Genomic DNA, 19,743 nt, shown 5'->3' with positions numbered 1-19,743 from the left:
GTCCATTGGTGGTTTGGGGAGTTGTGGGGTCTGAACTCTGAACTGCAATTCCATTCTTCATCAACACAAAATACTTTCAAGGGCCTGAAACATGATGATGAGCCATGCTTGCTCCTCCTTTTCAGTGAACAAATCACAGAAATAAGAGTATGTCACTATAGCTGATGACTAAATTGTAATTATCAAGAGTGTTCAATATTTTTTTCCCTCATATGCTTAGAAAATGATGCCTTTTTATTCTATGAGAACTATAACTCCTTTTTCAGGTGGTGGACCCAAATTCATACAGAGTAGCTGACGTGGAAATATAAGTATACAGATACTCCTGCGCACGTTCCTTATATAATGCACAAATATATTTTGTTTGACAGCACCTTAGTGCAAAAGCATAATGGAAATGACAGCCCTTCCCTGGGGTCAGATCTTTACAGATAGGACAAAGCACAATTTTAGGCTTTGCTAGTAAGGTAGTTTTCCAGAATTTAGTGAATTGTGATGTCTTATTAATACAAAAAGTGTGGAAAAGACCCTTAGGAAACCATAACAGGAATATGCAGAAATTAAACTGAAAAAGATAGATATGTGAGAGGTTTCTCCTGTCTTGTGGGAAAGTATTTAAGCTAAATAACTTTAGCTTAAAGAAATAAATGTTAAGAGGACCTTTATAAATATTTAGAGACTAGTAATGCAGAAATACAGAACCACTAAATCTATTAAATGTTTATACTATAGCAAAGGCCTCTGGCTGACAATAGAGAGCAAATAACATGAGAAAATCTCTCTGACAGCTAGACAGAGAAGCCATTTGCCTCATCTTAGCTTCCATCATAGCTATCTCTGTGCTGACACTGAGAAGAGCAGTGTTTATGGAACCATAGGAAGGAATTGCTGATCCTCAACGCTCCAGAGGCAGCAGGGATCATGCCACTGGCCCATGCTGCCCTCCCAGCCAGCCCTGATGCCCCAGGTGTCAGGAGGCTGTCTCTAAAAGGCTTTTGTTTACTGGGTTATTGACATTAAAGAGCTGTAGTAACTGGGGCAATTTCCCATGTAAGTGAAACATATGCATTTTTTCCCCCCCAAACAAGATGGCAAGTCTCTGACACTGAGAGATCATCAGGGAGAAGATACCCAATTGCATCAATGACAGGGTACACAGTGCCCAGAACAGCAGTGGCAAGCACCTGGAAATATTGCTGGCATTATGAAATTCAAGTGCAGGTGCAGATCAGCCTGTTTCTAGTTGCCTGCTTAGATATGGGTTTTGCAGCCTGTCTTTCAGCAAATGTTCACTGGAAACTGTAATCCAGAAATTTAAGCTTTGCTTTGTACATAGCTCATTCCCTTCTTTATCAATATTGAGTAAGGTTTGATGTAGGCAGGACCTTCCTAGCCATAGCTGGTGATTACAGTAGCTTGAGGAATGTTCTTGACATGAGACAGTTCTTTATAAAAAGCAGAAAAGGCACATGCATTTTAAAAAATCAGGTACTTACTTATGAAGCTTTTTTTCCATATGCAACATTCACACAATAGCTAATCCTTTCAGGAACTCAGAATTACCAAGGAAAAATAATTTCTGTTAAGCACTCTCTTCTGGGATTGATTTCCCTATACCGCAAAAAAAGAAAGAGAAATTTTGCACGTAGGACCAGAACTCACAGAAGCTAGTTTTCTGAGGAAGGATATTGCAATGTCATCAAAGAGCAGCAGGGTAGTGGTCACCTTCACTGCCAAAGATACTGACATCTCTGAGCTCTTAAGCACCACTATGGTTGGACTGGAGGGGAGATTGTGTATTTGTTGCATTTCAGCTTATATTTGTAACATGGGATATAGTGGGAGTTCAGGTGCCTTGCTTCTTTTTCATATTTGACTCCATTTCTTGGTGCACTGTTGGCAAAAGTGAGATCAGAAGAGTTGGTGTTGTCCCTGTCTGAGAACTGATCAAGAAAACTTTAGAGTTTAAGTGTTTGGCCTGAAATCCATGTGGTTGGTATTTGGGTTATGTTTGGACTTCTGTCACTGCTAATGTGCACATGGTGTGAATGGTCCCTGTGGGGCAGGAATTGTCAACACCTTCTTGTGAGTCAACTTCTCCAATTAAACCCCATCTCTCCTTTCTTCCCAGGCACAGCAGGAGCCTCTCAGCAGGGTCTCACAAGGGAGGTTATCAGCACCAGGTTATCCAGGATGCTCCTTGTTGATCAGCTTTGGTTTCTCCATCATCCTTTCCACTGGATTAGTTCATGGGTGCTAGAGCATTTGGGGAGTTTGTGTAACAGGGGTATAATACTTGCTGTTGATACTTTGGACCCCAGCTTGTATCAAGACCAAATTACACAGGGATGAGGCTGCTTGCAATGAGACCATAGCTGAAACATACTTGTCTACCCTGATCAGGGTTTAGCTTTGGATCAGCAATGACAGCCCATATGCAGTATTTTCTTCTGATGGGCAATTTTAAGTGCTTTGTATACATTATTCTTAATTGCATTCAGACAATGTGTCCGTTGCTGCTGCACTAAAGCAAAACAGCTCCAAAATACGACTGATGCTGGAAGTGAGGTTGAGAAAGCACTACTGGAACTGAGCAGGGGAGGGTTTCTGCTCTGTTTATTTGTGTTGGGCCTGGCTCACAACCACTGTGACTTTTCAGATTCACTTTTTTGCCCTGTTTCATGCCCAGGCAGAGACTGTGAAATGACACAGAAAGCAGGGCACTTTTAAGAACAAATGCATTATAAATCATAGAATCATAGAATGGTTTGTGTTGGGAGGAACTGTAAAGATCATCTAGTTCCAGTCCCCCTACCATGGGCAAAGACATACATATAATTTTTTACCTGTGGAATTGCTTTATTTAGATCACTAGAAGAGAGGTGAATAAATCTATGCAGTTGTCCTTGCTTATGTTTTGGCTCTACATTTTTTCCCTATGTCAGCCTGGGTAATTGAAATCCTTGAGGTCAATCCTATTTTCAATCCCTCCTTTGCGATGCTGCAAGGAGAACTCTCTTTTCAAACCACTGTTTTAATTTGAATTTCAAATGACATGGATATATTTCTGTTGGCCTTGAGTTTAGCTGAAGATTGTTTTTACAAATGGTAGGACCAAGTTAAGGGAGCCCCAGGGTTTTGCATCTCTTTGCTCTGGCTCTTGGGATGTGCTCCTCCTGAAGCCTAGAGTGCAGTCTCCCTTGAGTGTGAAACAGGGTGCAGGGCAAAGATTGCCCTGTGGCTGCCAGTGTTGATACCAGCCAGTATTGCAGCCCTGGGTAAATTCAGCAGCCACCACTGCTCTCCCACCACCCAGTGGTTAGCTCATATGGCCAGAATTTCAGACAGTAGATATCTGCTTCATAAAAGAGGCTGTGCAAACAGAAGAAACTATTTTCTCCGTTTCCTGTATACACCTAGTGACACTATAACGGCACAAACTGCACAACACACATTATTCATGTCTGTTTATTTCTCTGGGGTTTGGCCTTCAAATTGTTTCTGTATCATACGGCTGCATGGATGTACTTGCTGTCCAGCACAACTTAGAAGGAACATAAATCTGTAGTTCACCTTGGCCTGCAGACAGTGTTGCTTTCACTTTCTGACTGGCCATGTTAATCAGGTATCCCACTCTTGCAGCTGCAAATCAGGAATTGTGATTAATATTCACAATGAGAGAGCTAATTACTACTGGCATGTAGCTGTTTTATGTTTCTCTCTTTTCTGGGAGCCAAATCCAACCATATGGAAAAATGTAGCTTAGACACTATAAATATGATTCCACTTAGACAGTCATCTCTTATGTTTTCTGTTATCACAGCGGTGTCAGCACAAGCAAAATAATGAAAGTGAAGAGATGCTGTTGCAAATTTTATTACAAGTTTGAGGTCTTGGGACTTTTTTTTTCTTCTTCAAGGACACTGTGTTAATCTGAAGAAAGAGGGCTTGATTTGTGTTCATTTATGTCTGCCACAATTATTTAAGAAATAGCTTCAGTGATCATACTTGAAGAGCTCTGTTTCTTCTTTAACTATTTCTGGCAGAGCTAGAAAGATATGCTTTGTGCTTTGTATCATGACAACTTGTCTTCTCCAATAAGCCACATCTTAAACTGTGTCAGTCCTCTCCACATTCAAAGTAGATGTCTTCTGTTCATTGCTGTTGGAATGAAGCTGTTGACTGTGTGTCTGCAGTGCAGCCAGCAGCAGCAAGTGAGGATTTCCACAGAAAGTGAAGGCTGTAGCAGCAAAGTGCAGATGGGCACCAGGCAGTGGTTGAATCCAAATAGCTAGGAACGTTTGGGCAGAGCCATTTTTGACCTTCATCTTGATCTTCATAGAACCTGCCAAATAAAAGAAAATCTGCATTTACGTACCCATTCACAAGGCTGGTGCTCTAGTATCAGCCACTGAAACTTTACTGACATGAGAAAGACACAGGCAAATGAAATAAAATGGGGAGGAGTAGGAATATGTCTTATCATATTCTGAATCTTTGCAGGATTGTTGTAAAGCAGAGATTGTCTTCTGAGAACAGCTAACAGTTCTCCCCAAAGCCACTTCTTTGTGTTCACTTTATTGTGTTGGGTCTTTAGACAGTTTTTTAACTATTTTGTCAAGCATTCATAGGCTGGATTAGCAAATGTAACCTTACTGCAAGAGGGAGATATCAAGGATGGGTTTCCAAAACACTCTGTTGAAGAAGGTTAGGTGAGTAGCACGAGGGAAAGGCCTTTGTGCTTCTGCTTCCTATGAAATCTAAAGGAGAGCATCCTGCCATGGTTTAGGGTTCTGGAAAGAAATAGAAAAATACCTGCTGCAGTGGTGGCAGAAGAGCTTTTCCTTTCTGTTTTACATGAATATTGTTGTAGTCTTGCCTTGCAATAGGTGCCTCAGATAGCTTTTCATTGGTCTTTTGAAGTAGTTGACCAACCTTCTCTTCCATAAGAGCATTTTCTTCTGAGATGCCTCATTTTGCTTGTGAGAGGTTTCAGAAATCACTCCTGTTACAGACATTCCTATCCAAGCCTTAAAGCATATACACAGCCCTTACACAGTTGCATCAATAGGACACAGTTTGGTTTGAGTATTTTTCCCCTCTTTAAGATGAAACTTGTCAGAAACGAAGTAAATGATGGTAAAACATAATTTAGTGCCAAAAAAGGGTTCTAATTCAATTGTCTCATCAAAAGTCAATACCATGACAGAAATTAAACTGCTGCTCTGAAGCTGATACAGAGAGCTCAATGACATCTCCTCATATCATCTTTCTGTCTCAGGAACTGCTTCCAAAATCCTTTCTCTTCTAAAGCTTCTGTTCAGTGTACTACTTCTTTTTGTGACACTTAACCCACTGGCGTTGTGTACTGTATGTATTATGCATTGCCTTTTGTGCATGCCATATATTACAAAGAGCTTTCTATCCCTAAGGGTTTCTGCAGCTATTTCTGTGAGTTTGTCCTACAGGGCACTTCCATGAAAGTCATCAGTTAGCCTTTGCTATGAAGAAAGACGTAATAGTAACTGAAAGTAGGCCAAGCTCATTAGATTATGATTAAAAGACAGATTTATTTTTTTTTTATGCACTGAATGTGGTTCTAGTGGGTGGGCAATGGGCAGAAGTGGTGCTGGAGAAGTCACAGGTGATGTGTCCTTGGTCACTCTGTCTTTTCAGTTATTTTATAGCTTTAATTGAATACTGACTCATGAAGATTACAGTGACCTTTAATTTCATTCAAGTGACTTTCTTTCATGAGTCTTAAAAAAGAAATGCCATGCATGGTCCTGCCTTTGCTGTCTAGGATGAATCTAGAGCAGATAGCTGGAAGCATAACTAAGTTTGTTTATTTGTCCCTTACAATGCTGTATCTTCAGCTCTTTTGGGAACATGTATTTCTCCACTAGAAACAGAGGATTTTCCCCCAGAAGTATTTTAGAACCTGCCCTGAGGTCCCCAAGCTGGTGAAGTCCCAGGCTGGCCCAAGGACCTTGGCATGAGGACCTGGACCCTGTCCCTTGGTGGGAGCTCCTCACTCCCTCCTGGACTCTGGTGAGGCTGCAGGGTCAGTGAGACCCCCCTATCCCCACTTGCACCTCTTCCTCTGTCAAGGCAATGACCTGCCTATTTTAGTGTCTCAGTTGAGCTGGAATAGCAGAGTTGGTAACTTCATCTCCATGGCTGAATTTGAAACCAATTCATCAGATGCAGTTTGAGTAGTAAATGATCAGTACAGGCCTGTGTGGGGCCTGGATTCCTGCAGCCCCCAGGTGTTCAGCTCCTACCTGCAGCTCTCCCTTTATTGATTGCTGTGGTCTCTACAGACCACAGTGCTGTCCTCCACATGTGACCGCCTTGGTGACTGGGAGAGTTTTTCAGGAGGCAGGACTGGGTTAGGTGTCTTTTTTTTCACCAGCAGACCCAGGGAAGCTGTCAGGCCCCATCCTGCTCTCCTTTGTCGACCAGAGGCAAGTAGGAAATTACAGACTGTAGCCTCTGGCTTAATTAGCCTCCTGCTATTCTTGTCCTCTTGCATCCACAGTAACTATTTATACACATAAGACTACACACAAGACCAAAGCTCTCTATTTTTCCTTGACCAGCAGTAGTCTTCCCATGTAAGGTGGTAACTCACCTCCTTTGAAGCACACACTGGCATTTTTCCCTCTTGTTAATCATCCACATTCACATGATCATCACAGTTTGTACTCCAAGTGATTCCTTGAAACCAGATAATTTCTATAAGTACGTAGCATTTAAATGCACCTTGCTATCATGTCTCTCTTTCTCTCCCTTCTCCTTAGATGTAAAGGAGCATCCCACTATGGCCTTACCAAGGAACGGAAGAGGCGTTCCCAAGACTGCTCTCCAGACCATGGCTCCAGCTTAGCAGTAGCTGCCCTGGGCCCTGAGCTCTCAGCAGCTGCGGCCATCGCCTTAATGACAGATGAGCCAGGGCTGGTGAACCCGGCCTTCAGCCCCACCTCAGATGACAGCCAGCTGGGCAGCAGCCCCGGAGACCTGCACCGCAGCAACCGGAACAGAAGTAAGAGCCAAAAATGATGGCTTCAGAGCCTGCTAGTCCCTTTCAACATTCACCTTTCTGTTAAATATATGTCACTGGAGGATTTAAAAAAAAAGAAATAAAAAGGGGAGGGGGAAGCAAAAGCTCTCATTTTACATGATTTATCTAATTGTACACTCAATGACTCAATAGATTTGAGGTGAAAAAGAAAATGGCTTGGCCAGGGGCAGCATCAAGCTAAAGATGGTCTACCTGCACACACGTAGACTGCAAATCTTCAGAAAGATTATTTAGGCAAGTCTTATCAGTTGGAAAATTAAATGTTATGTGTGGTGGGCTGGGGAGATGGTGTAGCTGGATAATGTGTCTTCATTAATGCTTGGTGGCCCAAGTAACCCCCACAGACATGGACACCTACCCAAAATCCTGTTGGGAACTGTGTTTGGCAGTTGCCAGGTATTTTCAGGAAAAAAAAACCCAAACCCTTAAGAATTGCCTTAGGACCTTGGGGAACATCTGCCAGCTTCTTGGGAAGGTGCAGCTTGAAGGAGCTGGTCCTGCTGAAAAACAACAGTCAGGGACAAGCTGCATCAGGAAACTTTGCTTTGATCTTTCACCTTGTGGCACTGCACCTGTCTCTGATGAGTGTCATATTTGAAAAACATGGCCTGGCCAAAGGCAGACTCAGAAGTGTTGATGGTGAGTTCAAAGCATGTATTTGAGGATTCTGAAGCTAAAATGGAAAGCCCACCTTGTGTGCCACCAGTTGCATGTTGGGAAAATGGATTAAGGGATAAGAAAGACTAGGAAATGAGAAGCACTATCCTTTTGTTGTGCCAGGGTTTGGAGAGGTGAGGAAAGGAAGAGTGCAAGAAGAGAGCACCAGAACCTCAATAAATTCTGTCAGTTTTATTGAGTGTAGAGGCCACAGTCTGGTTTGAGGGAATGTTGCATTATTAGATTACAATGTTTGGCTAGCATGCAGAGCTGGAACAGACAGAACAGCAACAGCCATGAAGATATCTTTAGCAGGATGGAAAAGAATGACATGTTTTGAAAGTATTATGACTTTTCTTTTGTATTGCCTTACCCAAGTCAGAATATGTGGGTTTTTTGATCCCTTCCACCTGATAATATTTGAATTTTTTGTCATGAAATAGTTAGCAATCGTTGATGGCTCGTTGGAAGCATTGTATGGTTTTGAGGCAATAGTAGTAGTAGTGGGGATTTTTTCAGCAAGAGTTTTTAATGACTTCCAGCTTTTTTTGGTCAAACATGTATTTGGTCAAACATTTTATATGTATTTTTCACAGGATTGCTGCTGATTCTGTCATGATGGAGGATTATTCTTTCCAAGGCTACCACACTCACAGGAGATTTCTCCATGTGGTTTGCCATACAGACAGGAAGGTGGCAATTCAAGGGTGTGGGACTGAGGTAGGGTGATTGTACCCAGATTCAGGTGGGTGCAGCCTTGAAGTATAAGCAGGACTCAGGCAAAGGTGAAGTACAGGCAGCCTTGCTGATGATGTTACACCCCATCATATGCCGAGGGCTGCAGAAATGCTGTGGTTCTGGACCAGAAATGTTGAACTGTATTGATTTGGTTTCTTCCTGCTGTTGCAGCTCGACATTTTGAACGTTCCACTATAAGAAGCAGATCTTTTAAAAAAATAAACAAGGCATTCAGTGTTCTTCGAAGGACTAAAAGTGGAAGTGCCGTTTCCAACCCGACTGACCGGGAAAGGGAGACTGTTGGAAACTCTGCTGCTGGAGAGGAAGGTAATGTTTTGTTCATCTTATGTTATCACTTAAAATGGGGTAGGGGACCCTATCCATGTGGGAACTGGATATCCATGGCTGACATGCCTTTCATGTGGTGGGCTGTCCGTGATTAAAACAAACAAACCAGAAAATGCAATCTTTCCTTATTTTCTTCTTTCAAAAGATGTTACTGACTGGCAGGCAAGAATGTTGCTGAGGTGTGTGGGACCTCACGTAGGGCTGTTCTGGTAACAGCCTGGATGCTACAGCCAGCCCAGTATCTAGCCCACAGGATGTGGGATCTGGGTGTCTGGGATCTATTACTGGAGCTGTCATTGATTTGCTCTGTAATTTTGTTCTAGTCTCTTCATCAGCATGTGCCTGTCCCCCTAAAGCAAATGTATCACAATAATCATACTTCGGAGGAACTTAATGAGTTTTGGCTAATGCTTATGAAGCACTGGAAATTCCCAGTGGGAGGATGGTATGAAAGTGTAAAGTACTGTAATTATTCCAGCATTTCTGTGGGATCCTTTATTACCTCAGCCAGGCAGGTGATGAAGTAAGAATGCTCCACTCTTAAACAGCAGGGAGAGGCAAGTTTTTCTGATGAATGTCAGGGATGAGGGGTCTAGCAGGTAGTAACACTTAACATGTGGCATTCTCAAAGCAATAAGCAAATGTTACTAATCAGTTTGGTCCATAATTATGAAACTAACACTGGCATTCATGCATCAAGAGGAAGTGATGGTGGAGTGGGAATCAATGTCTTAAGGTCTTCACTGAGCTTATTATTCCTTTGCTTGATTCCTAAGCATCTCATGTCTCTTCCCGGATCAAACGTCCAGGATGTAGGCTTTAGGAATACAAAATATCCGACTTCCTTTGCTCTGTATTCAAGTTCTCACTGAAGCCCACACAAATTAAGGACAAAAGGCTGCCAAATACTACTTTCAGGCATCATTGTGATGCCATTGTGAATAGTGGTGAATCAGAGAACCATGTTCAGTATTATTCTGCTTTATTTGCTTATTCCTTCAGGAGAGTTTCACTATGTTGCTGTGTTCTTGGTACTAGCTCTCCTACTTCACATATTTGCTGATACAGCCGAAATAAAACCGGGTAATTCAAAATTGTGAACCTTTTCCATAAAAGGAATGTGAATATACTCCTTGACCTGGAAACATCATTAATAATTTTACTTTATTTTTAATAATTTGTAATAATTTTTATTAAATAGAATTTTGTTATTTTTCCCCAAGTAAAATATTGCAAGTAAGTTGTATATATCTCTGTTTGAGCAGGCAGATATATTTCTCATTCCGCAACTTTTCAATCCACTGTAAGCAAAAGCTTGCCTTTTTTCAGAATGAGTGAAACTGTCCTCAAGTTCATATTTTTCAAAAGGCATCTCTTCAGGATGAGATACCGACTGCTTTCTACCTAGACATATAGCTGACATTAGTTGGAGTTCCACTGAAATCTTGGCTTCATGTCTAGAGTGTGCAGATGATCTGGATGTCAACAGCACCTATCCAGTAGCCCAGTGCAGTCCAGATGTTAGCAGAAAGGTGTGAAGATGGCACTGGCCTTTACATTTCCAGCAAAAGAAAAGCATTGTTGTTTCTATAAGGGGTGTATAATGGCAATCACCCCACGGCCCCAGTGACAGTGTCAAGATTGTCATTCTCTCCTTGGCTCTGCTTGTGGTTTCATTCCTCTGCTACAAGCATTCCTGTGAAATTCCAAGCGTATTCTGCTGCACTGGAAAGACCAGGTAGGCGTGTAATTACTTAATAAGCAGTTACTCTTAAGTATGAGATCACAGAAGCTGGGTACCTAAATTACTTTATTAACTATGTTTGCAAAGAATGCATTTTGATTACACAGTTCTGGAATTTGATCTTTAAAAAAATGCAAGCAAGTAACTTGCAGCAATACAAACACAACTTGAACAAAGATTTCTATTCAGTCCTTTGCAACAGGTGCTTTGTGTAATGGCATCTCAAAGCCTTTCTCTGTTTCTTCTTGTTGGAGGAGGAAATGAATGTACTTCTTTCTGTAGTAGTTATCATTATCCTGCCAGCTGGAGGCTGGTTTTCCAGTTCTGTATGTTTTCTTCTTTTATGTATTTTTTTTAATCCTCAGCTGCTCTGAGCAGTCTGCAGCTAGACTTCTGATTGGAGCTGTTGGTCAGTCTTTAGGGATAGCTGCTGTATGCTCTGCCCTGTGCTCGCTAAAGGTCTTACCTATTGAAGAAAAGGGAGCCCCACATGTCTGTCTCACCATTGCCATGCCGCTCTCCTGAGAATGGAGGTGCTCCTGTGGGGGTGAATGAGGTGGTTCCTGACTTCAGAGGTCCTCACACCCAGTGGGAAAGCTGCTGCTGCCTTGCCCAAATTTTCACAGCTTCGTGTCTGGGACCATCTGAGAACAAAACTCAGACATGCCTCATTGCTCCAGGAGATTGGACAGGACCTCACCAACTCTCTGGTGACTCCTTTCCTCACCGGGTTTAATCAGTGTATGAGCATAATAAAGCTGAGGCTATGCTAGCCTCACAGTGAGCACAGTGATATAACCCCTTCTTGCTGATAACCTCTTCTTGATAAAGGAGCTGTAAGATCCTCTGGCAAAGCTCAATGTATAATTAATCTGACTCCCGTTTTCAGAATTCCCCCGTCTTATTTCACATGTCTCTGTTTAATCTGTGTTTTGCCTGTATTTTGGTCAAAGGAGCTCTGAGAATGAACACCACAACAAGTACCTATGTATTAGCCTTCAGCAACCCTTCATGCAGAGTGTGTAGGTGCCTTTAATCTGAAGCTGCTATGTTTGTTGAGCCAGTGCTCGGTTGCAATATGACTGTGAAGGTGCAAGACAAAATAATAGTTTCTGATGTGGGAGAAAAAATATTCAAATTCTTCTTAACTTGAAGCTGAATCCAGTACTGGTTTTGGAAAATTTGTTGACACCCAGGGACATTGTAAAATATGATGTATAAATCAAATATGTTTCTGTTATAATTACAGCAGAGAAATAGCTACAGTGGAATGTTATCTTATACCTGGAGCTGGTAGCCATCCTGCACTGTGGAGATTACTCCATGATTTATGTTTTTATCCTGTGGTTTGATTTGTTTAAATAATGTTATATGTGCTCATTTTGGATTTAAATGATTCAGGCTTGCTTTGTTTCTCTGTTGAAATGTTTTTGTGATATTTTCAGTAGAGAATTGTGAAATGTCCAAACCAAAGAAAATGTTAGAGGTGAATGAAGAGTACAAACACCAACAAGAAAATATTTGGGGGAAGGAGGTGTTAAGATTTTCTCATTTTTAATACTTTGTTATTTGTAAAATACCATGCAAAGAAATATTTTTGTGTAGTCTGCACATGAGTGTAGTCAGCACTCATGCTTGTGATATTTATCTGAGAACAATTTCATTAACAGCTTTTACAGCTACAAATAGCTTTCCAGGTCTGAAGTAGAAGTTCAGAAAGTTTAAAATAAGGAGTTTCATTCTGAGATGTGAGGGAAGGTGTCAGGGACATGCTTACAGCACTGATGAATTTAAGATGTAATATCTTCTGACTAGATCTACTAGTGTAAATGACCTTGACAATCTACTTAAATGATACAATATCTCCAAGCAAAGACTGCTCCAGCTTTGCTATGCTTATTTGTATCACTGTGCTCCTAGTTTGGCTTTACACCTTAAATTCAGTTCCAAGAAAGACTATAGATATATATACTCTTTACTCAAACTGATCTACAAATACGAGTTTTAAACTAGCTAATATTTTAGGAGGAAAGAATTTGTAGGTACAACCGAAAAAAGCTCCATACAGTTTTACATTAAAAGAGCTGTGTTTCTGACTTTCAAAAACATTCACTGATTTAATTTTGCAGTCAAGCCATTGTAAAAGAAATTTAATTTATGATTGCTTGAGGATGGCAAATATTTTTCAAAGTCAAACTCAGTCTCATAGTGGATGCCATTCTACCATCTGTTATTGCTTTGCAGCAGTCAAGACCAAGGCAGCCCCAGCAGGCACTGGCAAAACCACAGAACAGGCTTCTTTCTTGTACTGCTCTGTGTGAACCCTGTTGTATTTTTGAGATAGATATGTATATATATATATATATACACATACATATATATGATAGATAGATATTATAAATACTTCAATGTTTGGAAAAGTACATGAAGAAAAAGAAGATAAGTGAAACACAGATGGTACCAACCATTTCATGGCATTAAGGCTCTCTATGTACAGAAAAAAAGTGGTTTATTCAGCCCCAGGACAAGACAGCGCAGCCCAACTTCTGTCTCAGGAAGGCTGTACCCCACAGAAATCCCACACTGTTCCTCTTTTTCTCAGATTTGATTCAATTACCATTCTGATTTCCCAAAACAGTTGTTACAGAACTGGTTCAAAGTACTCTGCTCTGGAACAATGAGCCAGGCAATTTTCAGAAGAAGGAGATTGTCTTTGCAGCATTTCTTCTGCTGCAGACTGATAAATTTGCCTGCTGTAGATAAGAGCCCCAAGTCTTTAGAGACACAGTCAATTCAGCAACAGTTTCATTTTAGTTCTTTTGGGACTCCTTTGGTGAGAGGAATGTCCAGAAGCAAGAAGAGATATTAGAACTGGCATCACCTTCTACCTGCCCCTTCACCAGAGCAGCATTACAGGAGAATTAATGGAAGGCATTAAATCAAAATGATGGCAAACCTCTAGGAGAATGAAATGATAAATGAAAATCTGTTGGGAAGGAAAAGTTGCAGAATAAAGTTCCCCACCAGCTCAAGGGCATGTGACATTCCCAGACGCATGAATTTTCCAAGAGTAGGTTGCACAAGCTTAATTTAAATTCTGGTGTCCAGATGCTGGGAAACATGAGTGTGTATTCCTGCAGATAGTCCTATTTGTGGGGGTGAGCCGGCACATTAGTCAGGCTGCCTGATCTAAATGAGGACTTGTAACCACAGATACAAGTTTTGTTTACAGTGGCCTTTGATTAATCTGAACTCAAGAATCGCAGCAAATATTGCACGTTGTCACACTGAATCCTGGGAATGATAGCAGAAGTTACCCTCGTGGCAGCACTGTTGAAGGAGCATGACACACACAGAGGTCAGCAGAAACCTGAGCACTGAAGGAACATTACCATTAAATATTATAAACTGTGGGGAAAAAATAGTAAGCATACTTAAAATTTTGTAACACTCTGTCATGGCCACTATGCTAACAAACACTCAATGTCCCACGTGGTGCAAGATAAGTGGAGTTCACTGGGCAAAGCTGGTCTCTCCTATGTTGTTACCATAACAGGATGTGTGAAAATACCGATACAATTGCACACTAATATTAAGAGAATACTGCTTGAGAAAAAAGCCCACACAATCTTTCTGAATGCAGGTGACATTTTATTATATTGACAGATTCAGAATGCTCCATACAACCCCCTGTGACAAAAACCCAACACTGTGTGGGAAGACCTGGAAGAATCACCAACAACAAGACAGAAAGTTTCCTTCTTTCTAAATTCAGCAGCTCTTCAATATTTAAGGACTGGAAATATAAAATGGTAAAGAAAGGTATGCAATACTCCTGGGTTTTCCTGCTCTGGAAAACCTGACTAAAAAAAATGGAGAATTTTAGTAAGAGTGTAAGGGCTGGAAAATGGAGTCTGTGAAAAATGATACTCCAGCCTCACAACAGGATGTATATATATCTCAAAGGTACAAGCCCTCAAGTCAGTTGGAGTCCCTTAAATTGGGCTGCTGAGGCCCCAGTCATTGTATGCAACCAGGTGATTAAGCAGGGTCCACCTTTTCTGGGTATGGTATGTACATTAAAAAATTCAATTTGAAGACATTGCTTTCTAGACATGGCATCATCTTGAAATAGGCATGGTAAGTTTTGATCAAACTGCACACAATGTAGGCAGACTGGTGAAAAAGCAACTATTAATTTTCTTATTTAAAAGAAGTATATTTGCGTATGTTATATATTTCAATTGCCACACTTACTGTTAGTTTATCAAAATAGGCATTGGCCTTTTACTTACAACAGTCTAGTTTTTTGATAGTACAAATGTCCATGTAGATGTCTGGGATGAAAAGAAGAGGCAAGTCTTCAATGAAGAGAGCAGAAATTATTGGATCACAGAGGAGTTATTTTGGTTGCTTAGCCCATCTGAGGAGAAAATATTTCTGTTTATTAATTATATTTGATAAAGAACACAAATCAAATGAAGACAGAAAGTGAGGCATTACAGCCTGCTAACTATGGAAGAGTAGCATTAGAGACTTGCAGACTGGCAAGAAAAATGTTTTGGAAAACACATTTCAGAAGAAAATTAGACATTATCAATTCCTCTAAAAGAATCTGCATAAAGTCATATTGAAAGTCAGCCAAGTGCCACTGCAAGACTTAACAAACCAGGTAAGGCTTTGTTCAAAATGCAAAGAAACCTATTTATGTTTACATGTCACATGCCCTTGAAGTGAGTCATCATAATAGAAGTAGGTATATTATAGCACTGTTTTGATAGTCTTCAATATATACACGTATATTAATTTATTTGCATGCAGGGAAGATCTAGGTATCCTGATTTTCATTTGTGTTTTTACACATAGCTACTCTTACAGCCACACTAAGAGTGTGAAATGTACATGCTTATTCTGATGCAGGGATCAGGCTGTTGGTGATTTTTGAGGAGTATTTTTATTGTCTGACTTCAAGCACCCCACTGAGATGCCAGACTTAAATGCCTCTTTTCTTACACAGCAGTGCTACCTCCAGGGGTGGTTTAGCACAGAAATCACTCCCTTTGGATGCCTGTACACTGCAAAGGAAGTTAGAGCAAGTAGATCACCAAACTGTGTATTTGACTTAGAGGCAGGATTTAGATCAAGTGAATCCACCCTTCAGGACAGAGAGAATTGAACAAATTACAAGCTGAGCAAGTAGCGTTTAGAAAGTAGATGAGCATGGGGGAAATGAAGCACCTTACATTCCTGAGACATTAAAGTTGCCTGCAAAACTGAAATAAACATGTATTAGCACAGAAACTACTATTACAAGAATGAATGGTTGAGTATTTGGTTGGTAAATGAATAGTTGAGTATTGGGTTGGTACAGGCTGTATAGTTATCTAGACAGACTTTTATTGCCTGTCAAGTCTGTGTAAAACCACAAAGTCGAAGTCTGTGCTACTGGTAGGTGCTTTTTACAGATGTGGAGGAGGACAGCTTCCCACCCTGATGAGCATATGATCAAAGAAGTGGTAAGGGATGCAACCTAGTGTTTCTCAATATTTCTTTTCCTGTTCTTTCTTTCCCCTTGCTCTCTCCCAAAAGGTTTTGGTGCCTTGCTGGTTTGTTGCGTGCTAATTCTGTAGTAGCAAATATTTATTCTATCTCAGATACTGGTCTGTTAAGTTTCATTTTACACTTAACCACTATTCAATAACACTCACTGTACTTTCATTTCTAAATAAGGTTATTGAAACAATATTAGCAGTTAATTTTTTTACTTACAGGTTTGTCATATAAGCACTGGATTGGACTCACATGCAAAAAGTTCAAACCCTTTCTCTCAGCTGTGGGGGATTCAAAATAATTGAATTCTGATATGCCTGTGCTAGAAAATTCACTTCTGCTTTTACTTCAACTTTGCTCACTGCTCAGTATGGATTAAAATTTTGAATTGACCTAGAAAGAAACAAAGTATTAGTGACATGTTGTGAAATCAGACATGCCAGTTGAAAAGTAGGGTTTGGAAGAGGATACTCTTATCCAGTGCATTATAAATACAAAAAGGACCCCTGTCCACCATTATTCCCTCCTCCCCACAGCCATATTACCAGGGCCAGCAGAGATCTTTCCCTCCAGGTACTTTGAGCATACTGTGGTTTTAATACAGACACATGACAGTAAGAGCCACTCATTCTTATTTCCTAGAGTTCAAGCAGTGATGAAAGGAGAGGCGTCTGGTAGGGAACTACTGTGTGCTTTGAGTTGTCCAAAAAATCTTGTCTTTCTGATAACTAAAGATAAATAAAAGGCTTCCTTGAATGTCACAAGACAAGCGCCCAGTCCTCCGCTATGACACCAAAAATGGAGAAAACAGGGAAGCCTGGGATGCTACCAGTGAGACAGAATTTACAACCCACCACAGCAGGGATGGATGTTTCTTGAGGTGCCTATGCCCATCTGTTCTAGGGCCAGCAAGAAACTGTGGCCTGGTTCTGAGGTGTCTCTGCTGACTAAAAATGTATTTTATTCCTTTAAAATATTGATGTATATAACTGTTTTGAAGTACATTTAATCTGTCTGGATTACATCAAAGGTTTAAGGCTGTATTTTGTGGGGGGGAAAAGGAAGTTTGAATATATTAACTGTAAAAAGATCCCTTCAAGTCCATTCAGCATGCTTACCTATCCTTTCCTCTTCACTTAGTCTTAATCACATTCATGCATAAAACCTAGCTTGACTAACTGGCAAGTACTTGAGGTTGTGCAGTGCATGTTTCAACAAAGCAAAGCTGTGTTGTCAAATAAATACCTTACAATATGCATTTCCAGGTTTTCCCAGGTTGTATCACCTGATTCCAGATGGGGAAGTTACCTGCATTAAGATCAGCCGTACCGATCCCCATGAAAATCTGGCCATTAGGATTGTGGGAGGCAGTGAGACCCCTTTGGTTCACATTATTATACAGCATATTTATCGAGATGGGGTAATTGCCAGAGATGGAAGATTGCTGCCTGGAGACATGATACTAAAGGTACAGTACTGTGGAGGTATGAGATAAAAATATCCTGACAGAGAATAAGATGGTGTAAGTCGATCATGATGAGATTTGCAATGTTGCATACAGAAAGATGTTCCGAAGTTCAGAGCACCACCTGTAAGCCACTATGATTTCCTAGCTTTTGCTGACCCCAGTGGTAGCTAGGGACACTTGAGGCATGCCAAGGTTGTGCCATGTCGTCTGCTTTGTGTCAGACAGATTTGGCCAAAGGTATTTCCCAGGATCCCAATGTGGGCATACTTCACTCTAGCAGTGAATACAAATGCCTCTGGATGGTGGTTCCCAGAGGCAGCTGGGTAAGTGTCCACCAGCCAGCTGTGTGTTTCAGGGAGGCTTTTTGTCCTGGTGCCACAAAGAGCAGCAGACTTAATGGCACCACTAAGACAAAGCTCTTCCTACAGGCACATCCAAACTGCACAATGAAGCTGTGACTGTAGCATGGATGGGCCCAGCCTAGCTCTTCCCAACCGTGGCTGACTGCCCAGGATTTACCAAAGATTCCCATGAATTTCAGCCCCATCCTGGTGCAGCTCATGCTTTTTGTGGTACTCAAGGCAGCAACTTAAAGCTAGTTGACCTGTGTCTCTCTGGGTGAAGTCGTCCCCACCAGACTGCAGCAGAACAGTCCCGTCATGCCCACATAGGCAATCTGCAAAAGCAAACACCAGCCAAATGCTTTTGTTCATGCTGGGGAGTATTTCTGTTACATTTTGGAGATGTTTCTTAGTATTTAAATGGTTCAACCTGTGCAGTGTAAAGCTACATGGAAATAACTTGTCTGATTCAGGTTTTCTAGCCATTGATGAAATAAAATCTTGCAACTGGTTTTCATTTAGCAATATAAAGTGCAATGCCTAGTCACTCTTACACGTATGAACATGATGGGATTGACTGGAAGCTCTTTTTTCTCTTTCTTTTCCACAGCCAAATTTAAGAAGTGGTAGTTATGCAGTTTTACTGTCATCTGAATTAAATCTTACCTGGAAAACACTGAGAAAAAAAGAAAAGTCTGATTCTCTGGTGTGGTAAATCAGCATAATTGTTAGTAAATATCCAGGGCATTTAAACTTCTACTTGAGGCTCTTTCCTTCTTTTTAATTAGAGATTCATTAGTGAAGAACATTTTTTACTGTACCTTGAACAGCTGGGAGATAAAGAAGAAGAGAAACAGCAGGAAAACAGTGGGAGTGAAAGGAAAGGCTGGCAAGGCAATTTGAAATCAGAAGCCAGTGGAATAAAACTAAGATATATGGAAGGATATTGAAGCTTGGGAAAGAGCAGTAAGAAAGATGAAAACTAGCTTGTATGTCTGGAGACTATCAGGGAGAAAGGGGAAGAAAAAGGGCAGAAGCTGTATGTGCAGCGCATCCTTTCCTGGAGGGGAAGATTGTTCTGCACCAGAAACTTGGCCTTCTGTGTGACACAGTTTGAAATAGCACATGTCACTTCATATGAAGACATCTGTGTAAATAGATCTGCCCTCCCCAGTGCCAACTCCGAAGAGACTGTCTTTCTGCTGCTGAGTTACACTTCTCTTTTCCAGGTAAATGGCATGGACATCAAAAATGTGCCTCACAACTATGCCCTGTCAATCCTGAAGCAACCCTGCCATGTACTTCGACTGACGGTGCTCCGAGAGCAGAGATACCGGTGCCGAAACAGTGGACTTTCCCTTCATGCTCACTGCAACAGGGATGACAGCTTCCATGTTGTGCTAAACAAGAGCAGTCCAGATGAGCAGCTGGGAATAAAGCTGGTCCGCAAGGCTGACGAGCCAGGCGTATTTATTTTCAACTTGCTGGAAGGTGGCATGGCTGCCCGTGATGGACAGCTGCAGGAGAATGACCGGGTGCTGGCCATCAATGGGCATGACCACCGCTACGGCAGTCCAGAGAGCGCAGCCCAGCTGATACAGGTTTGTCATCCCCACTTTGATGGGGTTTGGACTGTGCAAAGGCCAAGCAGTGTTTTTTCATCGTCCATTGCAAAGCAGAGGTCAAACACTGAGTTTGTGTATTTGGTAGAGGGAAGGAGTCAAGGTTGGATGGGAATTTACTCCTCTAAAAGCTCCTTGGTTTTTGTGGGGACAAGTGTGAACATGGGCATGGACTCTCACAGAGGTGCCTG

At 41.3% G+C, this 19,743-nt stretch overlaps 1 protein-coding gene across 8 annotated transcripts in view; it reads left to right on the top strand.

The window, feature by feature from the left end:
* Window positions 1-19,743, top strand: part of LNX1 (ligand of numb-protein X 1) — a 122,775-nt gene that overhangs the window by 81,447 nt on the left and 21,585 nt on the right. For 6 of the 8 annotated variants that reach the window (XM_048304619.1, XM_048304618.1, XM_048304623.1 and 3 more), the window contains 5 exons: window positions 6,804-7,045; window positions 8,651-8,806; window positions 14,238-14,393; window positions 17,387-17,589; window positions 19,160-19,531. In XM_048304619.1, coding sequence (XP_048160576.1) covers window positions 6,804-7,045; window positions 8,651-8,806; window positions 14,238-14,393; window positions 17,387-17,589; window positions 19,160-19,531 — 1,129 coding nt within the window. The remainder of the gene's footprint in view (window positions 1-6,803; window positions 7,046-8,650; window positions 8,807-14,237; window positions 14,394-17,386; window positions 17,590-19,159; window positions 19,532-19,743) is intronic. The other 2 variants (XM_048304621.1, XM_048304625.1) reach the window with 1 other exon arrangement.

This window comes from Corvus hawaiiensis, chromosome 5 (genome assembly GCF_020740725.1).
Source record: "Corvus hawaiiensis isolate bCorHaw1 chromosome 5, bCorHaw1.pri.cur, whole genome shotgun sequence".
Lineage (NCBI taxonomy): Eukaryota > Metazoa > Chordata > Aves > Passeriformes > Corvidae > Corvus > Corvus hawaiiensis.
The sequence above is the reverse complement of the archived record's forward strand: the minus strand, read 5'-3'. Positions and strand labels throughout refer to the sequence as shown.